We start from the raw sequence: 18,144 nt of genomic DNA, 5'->3' as shown, positions 1-18,144 counted from the left end.
GTGGGCTCCCCCGCGGGCGGGAGGCGACCCGCACGCCTCGCCTCCTCTCCCCTCTGGAGGTGCCCCCGTCCGCGGGGCTGTGCTGCCCCAGCTCATGGCTGCACTCCCTTCCCAGGCTACCACTTGCTTTCTTCATCGCATCCCTGCGCAGTCTCCTCTTGAAATGACGCAAACCCTCTCCTTTCGCCCTCCCCTGGCATAAACGTGTTTTCAAGTCTTTTCGTGTATTTTCTGGACTTTTCATTTTATTCCTTGATGATTACCTCTTGTCTTCTGTTGTTTTTCTTCCCTCCCCTTGCAGCAGGTCCAGCAAGATGGGTTTCCAGGCTTGGCTGCCCCTGCCGTTGCCAAAGCAGCTGGTGGTGTTCGGGCTGGGAGACTGGAGCTGTTACTCACCAAACACAAGCATCGTGGCAGACGTGCTGGTGTCCCCGGGCGTCGCGCCGCAGCGGGTCGGCACGCTGGAGCCCACCCGCAGGTCGCGGCGGGAGCTGGTTTTGCCGGGGTGTCAGCAGGGGTGTCCTGGAAAAGCCTTCTGCTCTGTGGTGCTGCCCAGTTCTGCTGGTGTCATCCCAAAGCTGATCAGGCCTGCTGGTCCTCCACCATGGTGTTTCTCTCTAGTGGTGCTTTCAGCTTCCTTTTGGCTGCTTTCAGGGCTGGATCTTTTTTGGCTTTGGGGTGTTACCAGCTAGTGTGGGAGCAGGACTTTTTCCCAGGTCAATGTCACTTCTTGGCTGAAACCCCATGGTCCCTTGTGCAGGTCTCTGGTGTGGGAAGGTGACTGGAGGACAGATATTTTCATGGCCTCATTGAAAGAGATGGATAAAGGCAACTCTGTGAAGCTTGTACTGACTGTCAATGGACAGGTAAAAAAACTGACATCCTACTCTCTTCCTGCCCAGGGTCCCAAATGTTGTTACTTCTGAGCTACAGAGCTTCCTCTCCCACTGTCTCATTTTCCTTCTCTTTGCTACTCCAAGGCAGAGCTGCCTCACGTGGATCTGTTAACGCTTATTTGTGCTGAGCCTAAACCTCCTGTGATGCTCCAGGCTATTCCCTAAACAGCTTTGCCAGAACACCTCATGTGTTGCAGGAGATGGGTAACAGAGAGCGGTTCACTTGCAGTTCTACTTTCTCCTGGGCCTGTGGTACTTACACAGTTGTTTTACCTTCTGCTGAAGCCCTTGGATTTAGCACCTCCCAGTGCCTGGCTTTGCTTTTCTTTGTTTATTCTCTTGGTGCTGGAGGTGAAAGCTGGGCTATTCCCTTGCAGCGAATCTGACCTTTGCAAGACATCTTTTTGCTCACCCTTTGTGGGTGGAGGCCAGCACTCTCGGTGTGTCCTCTTATTCTCACTGCCACTGTCTCTGCCACAGCTGCTCCGAGGTGTCTCCAGCAGTACACCCACCCACGCCTTCCTCATCCCAGAGACCACCCAGTCACCAGTGCTCCCAGCAGACGATATGCCCCTTGGTAAGGACCTGGAGCATCCTACTGTGGTACGTGTATCTTGGAGCCTTCCTCTCATTATTTCATCCTCTGCTTAGTACTTTCTCCCTCACTTGTAGCTGCTTAGTTGATGTCTAGCAGAAACATTTGCTGCTGCTTTCTTAGTGGAGACCTGGCTAAGCAAGTTTTGGAGCTGAAGATTCACTTGTGCTAAAGAAAGCGGTACTCCATTGAAATGCTTTTGGAAGGGTTGAATTTAACAGCCCTTGGTGGGTTGATCGATCAGCCTGGTTACTCCTAGCACAGATGGCCTTTCTGCCTTTCCAGTTGCCTTGTGTTAGCTGTGCCCGTTGCAGCTAGCAGTCTGAAAGCAGACCACTGGGCATATAGCAGCAGGTAGCTGCATTGCTCAGCATATATTTGGTGGCTGATGCTGTTGGCATGCTGGCTCTTAAGCCTCAATGAGAAGACAAGCCTGAAAAGTCACCATGTGAAACTACTCTCTGGCCCAGCAATAGACAACTCACAGTAGCCTCAGGTCTTTTTCTTCAGGGCTGATTTGACTGGGACTCTTGTCACAGGTTAAGAGTCAGAGCTCAGAGGTGACTGCTAGAGCATCCAGGCATGGGAGGAAGGACGTCTGCCCAGCACTGAGGACCCTGGCGGTACCCTGTGCCCTGAAACCACCATGTGGCAAGGTGGAACCCAGCCAGGCCTGGAGGAAGAGTCCTGTCCACCCCAAGAAGCCCAGGAAAGTTTTATTTGAACCCACAGCATCTGAGAGAGATCTCAGTTTAGAAGGTAACTCTGGCAGCTTCCAGGTTTATTTTACAGGTCTTGTCTGAACGATCTGCTGGGCAACAACTTCCCAGTCCATTTCTCTGTATACCTCCCAGGCAAGATGGGCTTGTCTGTCTCGGCTTGCAAAATACCGAGAACTGCTCCTTAGTGCTGGATAAACTGCTTGATGATTTTCTGCCTGTTGGGAAAAGGCCAGAGATAGAACATGGGACACTCTTAGCACCAACACTCTGTACCATAACGCAGTATGCGTATTTCTTCATATGAGTAAAAGTGCTTTATAAGTGAAGTCAAGTATCATTAGCCTTGTTTTACAAAAGAGTAAATTGAGGCACAAGAAAGTTACCTACTGTGACATTCTGTAACCTCTCCATTAGTCTGTTTGTTCCCCTGCTAACAGCATACCACTTGGTCCATAGAAGACATTGGTTATTATTAAGGTATAGAGAATATAAAAAGGAATATATGTATAATTAGTGTAATTGTACTGACTTTTCAGTAATGAGAAGGTAGCTGCCAAGGGATTTGGAAACAAAACCTTTAGCTTCTGAAGCGTGAATTCCAAGTCAGCTCCAGGGTGTGACCAAGTTTGTGTGTAAATGTTTGATAATAGCTCAGTAGTTCCCATGTGAAGTGACTTCTTGGGACTTGGCTTGCTTCTCACAAAGGCAAATATAGCTCCATCATAAAGTTGCTTCTGCTGTAGGCAGTATGAGAAGTGGGGAAATGAGCTTCCATCAGAGGAGTAAAATGCAATGGCGGCAGCATGATGGCCCTCAAAGGAAGCATGCCCTGCTCTTACTTGTCTTCTGCATTTCTTCTTCTGAGACTTTCTTCAGGATTCTTGGTCTTGCACCTTGTTTGTTACAGTGAGGTAGCTTTGTGCTGAGGGTTGGAGGAAGGAAGGCCAAAGGGCTCTTAAACCATGGAGTTGAACATTTTCCAGGGTATGTCTGCTGGCTGCTTTCTTTATGGGGCCATCTCTGTGTTTCCTCTGCAGATCTGGCAGTGGAGGAGTTGCGAGGTGAGGATCTGGTTCCTAGGTCGTGGTTTGTCTTTTCAGCTACTTGGTGATGCAATTCCCTTTAATGTCACAGACCTTTCATGCTTCATCCTTTATCTCCCCAGGGATCAAGAATAACAAGTAGGTTGTGTGTATATACTGTTCTCCTCCATGCAGTTGCCCTCAGTATAGGTGCTTCCAGTACCTTCAGGCTCTCCAATACGCCTCTTTAGCTCCTCTGAATCTCAGGCACACCTCTGGGTGCATAGCTCTTGGAGGCAAAGGGTAAGATGTGGAATAGACTTTGATTAAAAAGTATTTTTTAGCTTGGTCAGCCAACTGCAAGGGCATGGGAGAGAAAAGGAGGAACAGAGCAGTATGAGGAATATCTTTGGATATCAACTCCTGGCTTCTGGTTGCTGTATCTTAGGCACTAACAAGCTGTCCCTGGGTAGCCCTCCCTCACAAGGAGTAACAGAGGGGGATAGCATAACTGGGATATCCCTTCTGGGGATGGGTAATCAATGGGAGCCATCCAGGCTTGTCTGAAGTGGCAGCCTGTATGCATCCTGCATCCAGCCAGACTCTTTGCTGGCTCCCTCTGCTAGTGATGTCTCTCCTTGTACAGAAATTAATCCCCAAAGCCACAGAAAATCTTCCTCAGGGAGCTATTTCTCTTGCCACCCCAGAGGGAAGAGACCTGGGGCCCTTGCTTTCCCATTTCTTTCCTCTGAGCCTTCAGCTGCCTTCTCCCCAGCAGGGAAGGGAGCTGGGGGTGTCTCATCTGACTCTGCTCACAGCCCTGTGCTCTCCCCTCCCCAGGCAGTCCCAGCCCACGGTGGTGCCATGCCATGTGCCTCAGTGACCTGGGGACAGCTGTTCTGATCGGTGGAGAAGGTGTCAATCAGCAGTCCTGCAAGGATGCACTCTGGAAGCTGGAAATTGGTGGGGACTTTAGGGCTGCCAAAGGCAATGGGGGCGGTGGGACTTGAGGACAACTCAGGCAGATGGGAGGGGGTACTCAGGGGTCTGTGCATAGGGAGGAGACAGCTAAGGTGTCACATCTCCTAGGATGGTCACCAGGCTGAGCTGAGAGCGTAGGGTGCCATGAGAGGCTGTGGGGTTGTATGTGAGCGCCCTCCAGGAGCTAAGAGGTAAGTTCTGGAAAGAGTTGGGTGAGTTTTAAGGGGTAAAAGCAACAGCGTGGTTTGCAATCTGTGTGTGGTGACTGGTGGAGAAGTGTGAGATACAATTCCAGTGCCTTGCAGCTTTCTGCAGCTCACTGATGCTCTCTTCCACCTTACTATTCCCCACCTAGTTAGTGTTCCCCTTCATTCCTTACACAGAGACATTTCTGTATGAGTCCCTTCTAGCTCTGAATCAGAGGAGAGGAGGAGATGAAGGGAGCAAGGTCTTGGGTAAAGATTTTATGACATATTCTTTAAATGTGGAGAAATTGAGAGCACCTTTGAACCTTCACACCACCTGTCTGGTGTTGCTTCCACAGACAGCGATTTCTGGCTTCCAGTGGGTTTCCAGCTACAAAATGCCATGCCATCGTGCTTGCGTGGTCACACAGCTACCTATGACCCAGATACCAAGCGTATCTACATCTTTGGGGGCATAAGGGAGGACAAAGACTACAGCAGCATCTACATTCTGGACACAGTCACCTGGAAATGGCTCCTCGTGGCTGTAAGTACTGCAGCTCTTCCAAGACAAAAGCGCATGAGGGGGTGGCAGGTCCTGCCTGAATGTGGCAATTGTTGTGCCCAATATTCTTGCTCCAGGAGTCTTGATCCACTGTTGCTGCAGGTTGTCTGAGCTGCTTAGTTGGGACTGACAGATATAAGAAGGCCACAAGCTTGACAGAAACCAGGGGCTGTGCCTACAATGAATGAAACAAGGGGAAAAAATGGTTGCTGCAGAGTGCTGTGTCTGACCAAGGTCATGGGTGGGAGGTACTGTACAAGTGGCAGAGGCAAATGGCCTCTCATTTTATATGGTGCTGTTGAGAGCTTCACTGGATGTTGAGTTGAAGAGTTGGTCTTCTCAAATCAGGGACTACTCTGTGCACAGCAGATCTCTGAGCTCTTTAGTTACCTGTCATGTCCTTGCAGAGGGCCCTGTCTCTTTCCTGGCTAAGTCACAAGATGGCTTTTACAGAATAAGCCTGGATGAGATCTTTCTGTTTTCTGTCATCTGAGGAAGCTGGGGTAGGAGGTTGACTTCCTTCTCTCATCAGAGCATTCTGGTGGTGCACAGTACACAAAGGATGTACTGTCTGCCCGGGTGGCAAAGATCAGCTGGGGAGCCAATAAAGTGAAAATTGAGACTTGTCAAACTCGCTGCATGAGGTGGGTCCCTTTCCTACTGGTCATGCAGCAAATAATGCACTTCTCGTAACAAATATATGTTGAACTTTTTCCAGGCTAAAGGGAGGGTGCCAGTGCTCAGCTACCACAGTGCAACTGTCTACCGGAAGGAGCTCTTTGTTTTCGGAGGGACTTCCCCCCAAAAGGCATCACTGGCAGTTGGGCCCTGCAGCAATGTGCTCTATGTCTTCAATCCAGAGCATGAAATTTGGTACCAGCCCATCTCAGAAGGGGAGAAGCCTCTGCCTAGGCTTGGGTGAGAGTGCTCTTATTCCAGCCTTCCAAAACAGAGCAGGAAACCTCTGCTCACCTTCCCTTGCACCCCAGTGTAATTTCCTAAATATTATATGATTCTTCTCCACTGTTTGTTCCTAAAGACAGGGCTATGATTTGAGCAATGTGACTCCCAGTACTTTCCTGTCGTGAGTCCTGATGGGATTCTGTCCTTGGACTGCAGTGGCTGGGGGTAGAGGCAGGTGTAGACTGAAACTATGGCAGCCCAATAGCAGAAGCCAAGGCTGAAACATCAGTTTTGGGAACTTGCTGAAGATACTTTGTTCACTTGCTGCTTCTCTGCCCAGGCATTCAGCTACTCTGCTGAAGAACAAGCTGCTGATTTTTGGGGGTCGGAGGACTTCTCTCTACCTCAGTGACATGCACATCCTGGATCTGGGTAAGAAAGTCTGTGCCAGGTGGATGCCTTGGGAAGGTCTGTTCTAAGGCAGGGACTGGGGAATGAGGTATGCTCGATGGGAAGGTAGCATTAATGTTATAAGAACTCCTGACTAGGAAATGGAGATGGAAAACTATGGGGTAAAAAAAAAAACCTTTCTGGGGTAAGAGGGGAGGCAAAGGGGAAAAACAAGAGACTGCTTTTTTGGAAGAAGCTGGGTAACAGAGAATGCAGGTTGCTGAAGTGGCAGGGTGTGGAAATTTTTGTCTAGTTATGAGGCTGAGCTTTTTGGGCATTTCACCTGCCTTTCCCCTGGCTGTCAGGTTTCATGGAGTACACGCCAGTGCCCTTCCTCACAGGACAGCCTTCTGCACGTTGGTAAGATCCTATTGCAGACCCAGGAGCTATCTTCTTCCTCTGTCCTTTCTCTTTGAAGTCAGGTTTAAACGGTGCTTGTGATCAGACCCAGTTGCATATCTCTATCTCCCTAGTCAAAATACAGTGGATGGCCCTCTGCTGCAGGACCAGAAATTCCTGTGCTGGCCTAGTTGATGCCTGTAGGGTGTGTGGGGGTACAGACCCCTTAGTCCCCCTGGAAATCTGCCTTTCAGGCTAGGGGAGGTTTTCTGCCATGTGCTAGTGAACTTGCTGTTTGGTCTCCATAGTATGTGGAGTACAACAGACACACAGAGAGGAAGAGACTCTTGTACCAGGACTATGCTGTTCCTAAAGGGACACTATTGCCCACTAGAACAATGACTTAAATCAATCCAAAGCCCAGCTAGCCTGCTATCTCACTCCATAGAGAAAAACATAGGAGTTTTGAAAGCTCCTTCTGAGACAGTTAGGTGCTTTTCAGGCCTGATTATGGCCTGACCTGCAGAGGCAAGCAAACAGCTCTTTCGGGGTTATTCAGCAAGTCAGGGCAGAAGAGAAGCAGAAGTTAACTTCCATTCTGCAGCTTAAGCCTCCAGTCTCTTGCTGAAGTCTGCCCACCCCTGCCCATTGCTGACTGAGGCAACCCCAGCAGGTTTTGCTGTAGTCACCTTTTGGCTTTGCTTTGGTCGCAGTTTTCATGCAGCTCTGGCTGTGTCCGACCAGAAGGTTCTGATCAGTGGAGGCTGTAATGCCAAGGGAGCCCTGCAGGATGCCTTTGTCTTCCACCTAGGTAAGTGACTCTCCCTGTTAACATAGCTGAAGGTGACTATGGGGCTGCAGTGGTGTTTCTGAACACCTGGTCTGGTCCATTTGTTTCATCCTTTGCACTAGGAATGGGCTTGTCAGTATTGATAGCCCCTTTCTACTTCAGATACTCTTTCATGGAGCACGGTGATCCACCACGACCTCTGTTCTGTGCCCCGAGCTGGCCACACGTTGCTTGACCTGACTCCTGCCCACCTGATGGATGTGGACAAGGAGAACAAAGAGGAGCATAACCTGCACACGGTGTTGGTCTTTGGGGGCTCCAACTGTGCTGGGATCTTTTACAACAGCACAGTCAAGATCCAGCTGGATGTAGGATAATGCATAATACTTGGAATGAGCCTGGAACAGCAAGGGCTCTTCACCAGCCTGAATACAGACATGGATGGCAATAAATGAGTCCAAGCAATGTGGCAGTCCAAGCATCTATATGTAGGTGAATGCTGCCTTGGCACAAAGACTTTGTAGAGTCTTTCTGAAGGCTGTGGGTATTGCCCTCTTAGGGTAGCTGCTATACAGCATCAGACTGACAGAAATTGTCTCCCATATGCCTGGCTTGGTACCTGGGTTTGCAGATGAGCCTGCACAGGAACAGTCACAGGCTTCTGGGTTTCTCTTCTCGCCCTACAGGTTTCTGGGCTGGAACCTGTGGAGTGCTTTCAGCTCTGAAGGCGACTCAGGTATTGGGTTTCATTTGCAATGAGTGGAATGGGATTTACTCATGCCACTTGGAAGGTCCTCACAGTGAAAGTACAGGCATGATTCTGGTTTGGAGGGAATCTGGGGTGGGATTCCCTTGGGCAATAGTCTGCAGCTGAGGACTAGGGAAACACCCAGAGCAGTGTCTGAGGATGGGAAAAGGAAGAGAATGCCATCATTTTCAGTGTACGGGAGTGAGCTGGTTGTGTCTTGCCAACTATGGCACAACCATGTAGCTTTGCTCTAGAAAGACCATTATAAATTCGACAAGACTACTGCTAGATGTAAGGAAGAGGTACAAATCAGCTGTCCCAGTAGTAGTTCTTTTGTCATTACAAGGGGTGGCAGAGTTGCTGACTGTTGGCTCTTACAAGACCCATGGGACTCAAAAAGGGTTGGGATTAAGCTGTCTTCTGTCAGAGACTAGCTCTTACTGTTTATATCCATGGCACTGATGATGATGCCATAGCTCTGAGACAGCTGCAAGGACAAGCAGGCCTGCTGGGTTAGCAGCACACTGTGTACACCGGTTCCCTGATGCTCTTTCTGTAGATGGGAGAAAGAAGAAGCCCCTGTGGGGAGTCCAGAATTCGCTCAATACCTCACAGTTGTTTGTGGCCACATTCTGCCCCCCCGCCCAAAGCCATACAAAGGGGACTTCTGATAATTATAGATGCTACTGCTTTAATCTGCTTCATGGAGATACATCAAATAGAAAAAACATAGAAGTAGCTGCAAGCTTTCCAGCACAGGCATAGCTCCTGTAAGTCATCCAGGCTACTTCCAGGTCCTCTTCCTGGGTGCCGCCTTCCCACCCAGATAAAAGTGAGACAATAGCACTAGGGCCTCCTGCTGGCACTCAAGTCCTACTCAAGCAGTAGCTGTTGCCCTCTTTGACCCTTCAGCTTACTTGATGTGATGAGTAGAAAGGCTTCAAGCTCGCAGCTCTGCAGGAGTATCTGGCTGCAGGGATGGGTGGCTTACTTTGAATGCCTCTAACTCCAGGAGAGCTTTGTTTATTCTGGTTATTGTGGGATATGGACCCATGTCCACTTTGAATCTGCAAAAGGAAAAGAATTTGTGAGGTACTATGAGTCAGACAGCCAGTGCAGCAGTGAGCAGAAGAGCAGAGAAGTATGCTGTGCATGCCCAGTATGGGAGAATCTCACAGGCTAGGATACATTTGCATTAAGAGAAAAGATTCATCCTTGTAGGTTTAAAAACAAATGCTAGAGGAAAGGTTAGTTCTTCCATCTTGACTAGGCTTTTACATAGTGTGCAGCAGAGGGTAAGAAGGCACTATGCTTTTCCTGGGAATCATGCAGCCACTACTTGCATAGGTTTAAGGCTTTCAACAAATAGAGTCAGATTAATCTTTGCCCTGTCTGCAGCATAAATATAAGGCAAACAGGGAAAGAGGATGTGGAGTGTGGGCAGCCTTAGCTTTTCTAAGGACATAGATCAGGTTTCCTCCAGGGGCCTCTAAGAGAGCACAGCTCCTTATTTCCAAGAGCTTCCAAAAGAGGTAGTATTTGTGCCATAGGAAAGCATCCCTCCTGCCTCCTCTATCCAGTTATGGATTCTTCTCTTTATGAATTTTCCTAACAGGCACAAGGAGCAGCAGAAGGTAACCTCTGACAGCCCAGCACAAGGAGTAGGTGCCCTTGAAGAGCGCCTCAAGCTTAGCCTTGATTACCTTTCAGCATTGAAAACTTGGGGCACCAAGCACAGATCAGCCATGGAGACCTGCAAATGTAGCAGAGAAAAGGGGTCAGAGTAAGTCAGAGCCTGTCCCATCATGCTTCACTGTGGTGGCAGGCTTTTACAGCAGGATAGAAATTATTTTATCAGCCAGTACAGAGGAGTTATCACAACAATCCCATTCTTTAATCCAGCATAAATAATACAACAACAGTACAAGGAAAGGAGCTTCATAGGAGTCACTAGTAGAAGAAGCCATCGGCTTTCAGGGAGCTTCATATTTACCAGCTGATCATCATGACTTCAAGGACAAAGTGCTTCTATGGCAACTGCCTCTGAGCAAACAAGTCTGCTGGCAAGCTGCAGAGGGAGGCGATGGAGGGAAGGGGCAGTTTGTGTGGCTGGGAAAAGATGAGTAAATTTTGTTTGTTTGCATTGCAGGAGTATCAAGCAGCTCCTGCTGATGTCAAGACCTGATACATGATAGGGCCTTTGCACACAGGCTCAGGGACTTGCAATCTGAAGAGAAGACTCAATAATACAGGTAGCTGCACAGAGGCAGCTACCCCCACCCCACTCCCCAGGTCACAAAGTTCTGGGTGCCTTTCAGAGCACACATTATTCTCCAGCATAAGATCTCGTAACTAGCTTTTGCCCACCAAGGTCTCCAGTTCCCTAAGGCTCCTACTAGACAATCCTCTGCATCACAGGTCATTGCAGGAGTCTTCCTTTTTGCCAGGCTTTTATAGGAAGGATCCAATTGCCTGCCAAACTGGACTACTAAATGGAAGAGGCCTGAGTGGCCTCTAGCTTGGTAAGGGTCAGAACAGCTTGTTTGTGAGCTCTCTGAAATCTGTCCATGTTAAAATTGGACAAACAGAGCAGAAAAATACAATACAACTTGGTTAAAGGTTCCACAGAGCAGAGTTAAGAACTGAACCTGTGTTTTTTGAGCCAAGCTTTGCCCCTATGACAGGACACTTTGAATTCCAAATCTCTTAAAGGTGAAATATATAATCTGTTTCCACATTCAGTAGTAGAAGCCAGATCCTAGATATAGGTGCAGAATCTGGCCATCAGCAGGTTATAGGCAGGGATAAGTAAACATCTCTGTAGCTATTTGCAAGTCAGTAATGGCCTAAGTGGGATCCATGCAGCTATTTTTCTTATGGTGAAGGCATTGCATCTAACTCCAGGCACAGGCTGGAGTTGTTCTGTGTCTCCACAACTAATTTCCTTTCCTGTTTTATGGAATATACTGGGGTTTTCAGTTCTCCAACGGTACACAACACTCCCGCAGATACTTACTTCATCCCCCACACAGTAGCGCCCAGCAGTGTGCTCTAGAGTCTGCTCCAGTGCTGTCGAGAGAGGTGGTATACTGGAGTGAGGCACTGGAAACTCATTTGAAAGGGACACCAAAGACCCTTTAGACTGGGAATTATGAACAAAGGTATTTTGACCCTGAGCTGAGTATGAAAAAGGAGCAATTTGGGACAAAACCTAGAAGGAACAGAAATCTTACAACAGTGTAGTTACAGGAGTCTTTAGGGTCCTTCAGCCTTTTGGGACCCAGGGTGATTTCAGCTGCTTCAGGCAATGGACCTGAAATACTAGCAGGACAATGTAGAGATACATGAGAGCGGGGAAGGGAAAAATGCAAGTGTTCAGTCAGTTTGTGTCTGTCTAGAAGTGAAGATGGGCCTGCCATTCCAGCACATGAGGGAAGGGTTTTTGAGGAAACAAAAAGCACTGTATGTCTCCGAGGGAGGTAAAGAAATACTCTGCTGCTTGCTAGATTCTGTAGGAGTTTGCCACCAGATGTATTTTGCCTGAGGACAAAAGCATATCAATATAGATTGATAGAGCTTTAAAGCAAAAGGCACTAGTTAGGGAGCAGCTGACTGGAAAGGAGAAGTGCTGTCAGCCCTCATGTGTGAGGGTGAATCAACTGCTATGGTGTACAGGATGGCCTCAGGCTTTCCCTCTTCCATGCATAGCAGCCTAAGTGCCCTGTGGACAGTATCTTTCCTCTGAGACCCTGGAGTGCTACCAGCAGGGCAGGACCCCAACACACCAGCCTAGGGAGATCTGTTGTTCTGCTTAAGGAGGAAAGTAGAACCCTAGTGGTGCAGAGTTTTGAAGGGTCAGTCAAAGTACTGATAATTTTGGATGTCGGACGCACCTTGGAAGCCAGATGCAATGCAGTTCTGAGCCCATTCCATTTTTTTCTCCCCCATTTGTTTCAGGACGCTTAGGTTCTGTGAAGGCAAGTGATCTCCAGGTTAGATTGACTGCTGCTGGCTGGATTTTGCCCACTGCCTCATCCGGTGGAGGAGAGGGGAGACGAGGAGTTGCCAAGCCTGAACTCCCAGCCTGAGTTCAGCCTGCTGGGTCAGCCCTGACTTCACCCTCACTGAACCATGCACCCTGATGTTACTCTCTCCTGAGACTGTCCTTCTGTACCAGCTGCCAGGGTATCCCTTTGCCTCTGCCCTTTGGGTTACTCAGTTGTTGTCTTCCTAAAATATACTAGACCCTGCAGTGCAACTGCGTGGGTTCAGCTGTTTCTGGAAAGAACCCTGGGGTGCTATAGGATTTTCTTTGTAGGAAATACTGTATTGTTGCCATTGGCAGATCAGGAAGAGGCTAAGCAGAGATTTCATTTGCTAACACACAGTCTTAAGGTCTGCCACTCTATTGGCTGGCAGCAATTTAAAGAAACTGAGTTTTTCAGAGATACAGACTCCTGGAAAGCCCTTCTGGTTTTCTCATTTGCATGGATATGACAAGGCAATACCTGAAGTGGCTGAATGCCAGAAACAATATGATCTGCGATCATTCTGACTTGGGCTCTCTTCTTCAGATCTTGGGGCAGGAGCCTGGGGTTAGGACAGGTGTCTTCTAGGTAATGAATTATAGCTAGCTGTAATGGACAAAGAGATAGGGGAGGTTATTGGAGAGCCAAGGAAAAGTTCACATCCTGAACACATGGGAAAGGGGAGCTGATCCAAGAGAATACAACAGCTTTTGAATGAAGTTTGTTAGCAATCCAAGCAACAGGATATCCATCCCCTTCGATGTCTGCTTGGGACCTCGTTGTCATTTAGCCCAGCTGTAGTTTCAGGCAATCCCTGGCACAGCCATCTAAGTCAGACTACAAACTGTTCAGTGAAAGGTGGAGTTATGAACCAAAGCTGAATTGAGCTTAAATCCTTGACAGCAGTTTCCCAGCAGAGACTATATGCTATTTCTGCCCCCAAGTGGGATTGTTTATCAAAAATGCCACCTTTTTTCCAATGCACAGGTGAGAGCTCTGGGGGAAGAGATGGGGCAAAGCTATCCCCTCCAGACTGGCAGCAGCTGAAGTGAATGGTTAACAGGGATGTGGCTGGTAACTCACTGACTGAGAAAGGGTGATGCCATCAATTTTCAAGGCTGGGACTTGCTGCATTGGATTCACTGCCTTGAATTCAGCAGAAAACTGTGGAAACAAACATGAGATTACTGCAACAAGAAATTCTTCTTTCTTGTTTTCTCCCCCTAGAACCCAGTAACAAAATGGATTTTTTTTTTTTTTTTTAACCTGGCTTTTCCCTCTACCTCAGTACTAATATTGCAGTACTATTTGCTGTACCATTAGCCTACACCAAGCTCTCACTGGGGCTTAGGGACCACTGCATCCAAGGCCAAACTGCCTTACTTCTTGATAAACCATCAATACAAAGCCCAGGATGGGTAGTACTGCAACAGTGTCACTATTACTGTTCTAGTTCTCCAACTCTGTCTTAGCCCATACTAGCACATCAAGCCGGTGGTGCTACTGGGTGCATGTCTCCCAGCTAAGGCCTCCCAAATAAATTCTCAGTGAAGATCTCTTCTGGCAATCCACTCATTTAGCATCTTTTGGACACAGCACCACCACACATACTTTCTGGTGTTAAGTGAGTGAGGTTGAGTCTGTGTTTAAACTGCAGTGCAGCTTCTCTGAAGTCTGTGTGTCAGGTATGTTCAGTTATATCGTGCTAAGCAGGAGCAATACATCTTCAGCCTTATGAAATTCAGTCACAGATGTTTAAGAGAGGAGAAGACCTTTAGTCTCCTGCAGTCATCTCCCCCTATCCTGCATGCCAGGGAATACTGGTTTAAAGCAACTATTAATTACAAAGAAGCAGTAAGGACTTCAGTGACTTTGCCTGTGAACTTTCTAGTGCTGATCCCAATTCTCCTAATGATCCCCAAGTTCAGTACCCCTGGAGAGAGCAATGGTAGCTGTATCCTTACCTGCTGTCCCCCATCCTTCAGGAGGTTCACTGGCACCACATCATAGGCAATCCCTTTCAGAGCCAGTGCTAGGGAGAACAAGAGTGTACAGCTTCAGACAGGCACACTGAGACCAGTTTCATTGGTAATGGGCTCAGGGAAACGCTATCATCTCCATTTGAAAAAAGAATGGCTTTAAAACCAAAAAAGACCCTATCCCTCAAGAAAGGTGGCCCGAGTCCACCGAGAAGGTAGCATGCTGGCAAATAAAGGACCAAAACACTAAAGATCAGTCCTGGCAAAAACGGTGCATTATTCAAAATAAGCTTTGCCACTCTTTGCAGTGCAGGCCCTCCTGACAGGGCTTATACAGGGCAGGGTGGGGGCTGTGCTTACCTGCAAATCCTTGCTTAAGGCTGTCTCAGTCCAAATAGGGACTGTTCCCAGCCCTGCTTAGTTCTCAAGACCTGGGCAGACCAGAGTCTGAGGCAGTATCAGTGTGAAAACAGAGTGTAGGGCCCCTGTAGATAATGTGGAAGAAACAGCCATCTGCATCATGTTAACTTTACAAAAGGAGTAATTCCCTCTCACTAGCTGCAGGCTGAGCGAAGCCCTCCTGTCTGTTCCTCTCCCTTCCCCCTGCTCCAGGTAGGCTGTGGTATTCCCTTCCCTCCCACTCCAGAGAAGGGTGAGGGAAATGCCTCACTGTTCCAGGATCATGTTTGCAGATCTCTCTCTTAAGTTACTGATTAATTGGGTTAGTGAAGGGGAGGGTACTGCAACCACACCAAAACAATAAAACGGAGATCAATACTGGATCTTACCAATTCTCACTCTCCAAGAGCAGGAACTTCGGAAATAGCTATAAAGTATCGGCTGAGAAGAGAAAGCCAGGTAAAGTGGTTATATGGTGGGAACACCAGATTATTGTAAGGAGAACAATGCATGAACAAAAGGCATTTTAGGAACTGTAAGACAGGGCAGAGCAAGGTTTGGGGAAGAGAGGGCTCCTTTCTGAAAGTGACTGCTCCTGTTTTGGGCGTACGGGTGGTGTCACTGTCTTTCATGCTGGCCCTCTGAATATTTAGTTGCACCTGATGTTTCCAGCAATGCACAAGTGACCTTAAAATCATCCCCTACAAAGCTTCCCTCTTTGTCCCTATCAGATGTTGCTAACTTTTATCCCATCTCGGATATTTTAAGCAAACTCCCCACTGATTATGCCAAGCGCCTGCACTGGGTATTTGCATGGCATGAAATGGCTTCTCCTGCCACACAGGGCAGGGCAAGGCCTCTTTCCAAATGACAAGAGCTATTGCTGTTGCAGATGAATGCCAGGAGGGCAGACAGCTCATCTCTACCTGAGCTCCAGCACCAAGGCAGCTTTCACAGACACTTCCACCCTGTCCGAGCTCTTACCTTTTCAGATGCCATGGTCAGCATATGCAATCTACTCCAGGAAACAAAAACAACCTCTTTGCTTTCCCTTTTATCTCAGCTGGGATGGGGGAAGGCTTCTCTCCTAAAGCCAATGAGAAAAGGACTATGCTCCCAAATCTGTGCCCAGGGCACAAAACCAGCCAGTCAGATTCAATCCTGAGTGACTGCTGTCAGCTGCATCTGCATCTCCATGTGCTGTGCTGCAGCCCCAGCCCTGATATCAGAACCATTAACCAGCTTTAAGGTTGGAAGCACATTTAGGAACCATCCTTATTTCCCTAGCTTTTTGTTCAGAAATAAGTAAGATATCTAGAGAGCCTGTCAGGGTCTCAGCAGTTGCCAGTGCAGAAATATAGCCCTGGGGAACAAAACAAGGAAACCGAAGCCACAGGCAGAATTTCTGTTTCACTAGGGAATGACTGCCAGCTCCCTGAACAGGGGCTGCCTTTGTGGGGAGGTCCCTTAGGATTCTCCTGTGGCCCTCCTCCCATCAGTACCAGCTGGCGCAGAGGGTTTTCTATGTTGCAGGCCTGGGAGAGGCTGCTACTCTGCTCCCAGGCCAACTTTGTGCAAAATATGAAGCTCGCTTTTTTGTGTTATGGTCTTTTCTTTCCACACAGGAAATTGGTACTCATGCATGTCTCTAAATAAACCCATAATCACGTCTCTTCTTTCTTCCATAGATCCCATGGCGTGCCAGGGATCTCTCTGTGTCTCCACTCCCCCAAAATGCATAGAAATTGTACCAGAGAAGCAAAGCAGAAAAAATCAGGGATTTGCTCACTGACACACAATCTGTCAACAGAAAACCAGAGAGACCCCAAAGATCTCTGTGCTCCAGTCCTCTTTGTAAACTTGATCCTTCTCTTACAGTTTAGACTGGTTCAAATAACTTTAAATTAGGTATGCATTTGATTAAATTACTCTAGTCAAAGTTTACTGAAGAAATGCTTTATAACTGAGGAAGGAAGTGATGGCAGTATTGGCAACACTTTTGTGGACAAAGTATTTACTCATTTTCTTAAATTCTCTGCGTCTAGAATCAGGGTATTAGAAATCTCAGCTACGCTTTTTTTCAAATGTCTACCCTGCTGGGTTGCAGGGAAAGAAACAGAAACTATGACTTCAAAAGGGAAACATACAGCATTCATGACATGCTATTTTTACCTGTTTTTCCTGGGGACCTTGCTGATGATTTTTTGGCTCAGAAAAATTCATGTCCTTCACCACATCTGTTTTGGACTCTGGCCTCTGACCTGACAGAGACATTTCTCCTGATCCTCTCTACAGTTCTTTGTTGTTTTTGCATCCTGCACTATCACTTGTAATAAATTGTGCTAAGCTAATTGCTTCACTCTACAATTTCAAGGCCCTGGGGGATTTCACCAAAAAGAACATGGAAAACAACCCATCCCTCAGCTGGGAGCTCTGTCTCCAGAGGCTGGGGCCAGGAGTGATCTCCTGAGTTCATGCTGTTTTGCTCCCAGCAGCCGGGCAGATCACAGGCAAAACAATCAGCTAAGTAAAGACTAAAGACAGCAGGAGTGTTTTGTCCTCAGTGGACAGGTCCCAGAGTGACATATCTAGTCTTCCTCAGACGAAGAGCTGAGCATGGGCCAGGGAAGTAGCAGGGAAGAACTGCCTCCATTTACAACCCCATAGGGTACAATCCCCATAAGCTACAGGTAAGACCAGTTGGAGCTGGAAGGACAGCAGGAGGACAACATTTGCTTGATGTCTACTGAGATTTCTGGTTTTGATTCTGTTTTAATTTTCAGCAGCAGTGGTACAGTGAGGAAAATTTGGGCTTAAATCCCAATCCAGAGTAAAAATCTGGGAAATGCATTTCACTGTTTAGGAAGATGGAAAAGACACCCCAAACTTTTGTGTGTTGAGCTCTCAGGTTTCCCATCCTGTCTGCTTCAGTATGGTCTCCTCTGGATACCACCTCTTTCCAGGCTATATTTGGGATGTACTTGGAGAGGCAAAATCTTTCTTTCATCTGTTTCTCGAGACCCATCACTCCAAGCAGCCTGCACACACGGATTGATGCAGAAGAGCTACCCATGTGGGACACGAGACAGAAGACTGCTCCTTGGAGGCTTGCGCAGGGGAAACCTCGGTGTCTGAAAGGCACCACTTGTATTCTGCTGGCTTAAAATGTAAAAGGTATAAGCAGAGGAAGAGGTCTGCTCCTAAACCCTCAGTATCTCTGCAGCAGGCATTGGTGTTAACAGCTATCGTGGATAAACTATCTTAAGTGAACACCACCACTGCTTTGAAAGGCGTTAGTTTTATTTAGCATGGGGGCAAACTCCTTGCTCTCCACTGAGACAGAGACGCGGGTGCAGGCCGGGGCAGCAGAAACCTAAGAGACGCCGCGCAGGGCGGCGCAGTCCTCCCGGCAACCGCCGTCCCGGCCTTTCCGCGGAAGCCGGGCCACCAGAAGCTGATTTCGGCCGCGATCCCAGTCAGCTGCCGAGGCGGGCGGCGAGGCTAAACCGAGCGAGGCCCGCGCCGGCCGAGGGCGGAGAACC

At 48.2% G+C, this 18,144-nt stretch overlaps 2 protein-coding genes across 5 annotated transcripts; one reads left to right on the top strand and one right to left on the bottom strand.

The window, feature by feature from the left end:
* The first annotated feature begins 292 nt into the window (after positions 1 to 292).
* LOC104841957 lies at positions 293 to 7,825 on the top strand. Its single transcript, XM_010584005.1, has 12 exons — positions 293 to 478; positions 761 to 866; positions 1,377 to 1,499; positions 2,031 to 2,250; positions 3,251 to 3,274; positions 4,076 to 4,241; positions 4,678 to 4,948; positions 5,685 to 5,884; positions 6,210 to 6,301; positions 6,625 to 6,679; positions 7,372 to 7,469; positions 7,611 to 7,825. The coding sequence occupies exons 1-12, from the start codon at positions 315 to 317 to the stop codon at positions 7,823 to 7,825; spliced, it is 1,734 nt and encodes a 577-aa protein (XP_010582307.1). The 5' UTR covers positions 293 to 314.
* An 899-nt stretch (positions 7,826 to 8,724) lies between these two features.
* Positions 8,725 to 18,138, bottom strand: GSTZ1 (glutathione S-transferase zeta 1). 4 transcript variants are annotated; one of them, XM_010583760.1, is made up of 10 exons: positions 16,775 to 18,138; positions 14,992 to 15,043; positions 14,189 to 14,256; positions 13,308 to 13,388; positions 12,705 to 12,830; positions 12,090 to 12,165; positions 11,213 to 11,265; positions 9,900 to 9,949; positions 9,114 to 9,263; positions 8,725 to 8,775 (listed from the first exon to the last, which is right to left on the bottom strand). In XM_010583760.1, the coding sequence occupies exons 1-9, from the start codon at positions 16,874 to 16,876 to the stop codon at positions 9,137 to 9,139; spliced, it is 735 nt and encodes a 244-aa protein (XP_010582062.1). In that variant the 5' UTR covers positions 16,877 to 18,138; the 3' UTR covers positions 8,725 to 8,775; positions 9,114 to 9,136. The 4 variants fall into 4 exon arrangements, with proteins under 4 accessions (XP_010582062.1, XP_010582064.1, XP_010582065.1 ...); XM_010583762.1 differs by lacking the exons at positions 8,725 to 8,775; positions 16,775 to 18,138 and adding an exon at positions 15,587 to 15,611 and having other exon boundaries at positions 9,026 to 9,263; XM_010583763.1 differs by lacking the exons at positions 8,725 to 8,775; positions 16,775 to 18,138 and adding an exon at positions 15,587 to 15,611 and having other exon boundaries at positions 9,026 to 9,263; positions 14,189 to 14,212; positions 14,996 to 15,043.
* Between the last annotated feature and the right edge of the window lie 6 nt (positions 18,139 to 18,144).

The sequence above is a fragment of the Haliaeetus leucocephalus genome, unplaced genomic scaffold (genome assembly GCF_000737465.1).
Source record: "Haliaeetus leucocephalus isolate CR32 unplaced genomic scaffold, Haliaeetus_leucocephalus-4.0 Scaffold932, whole genome shotgun sequence".
Classification (NCBI taxonomy): domain Eukaryota; kingdom Metazoa; phylum Chordata; class Aves; order Accipitriformes; family Accipitridae; genus Haliaeetus; species Haliaeetus leucocephalus.
Note: the sequence above shows the minus strand (reverse complement) of the source record. Positions and strands in the feature narration are given on the sequence as shown.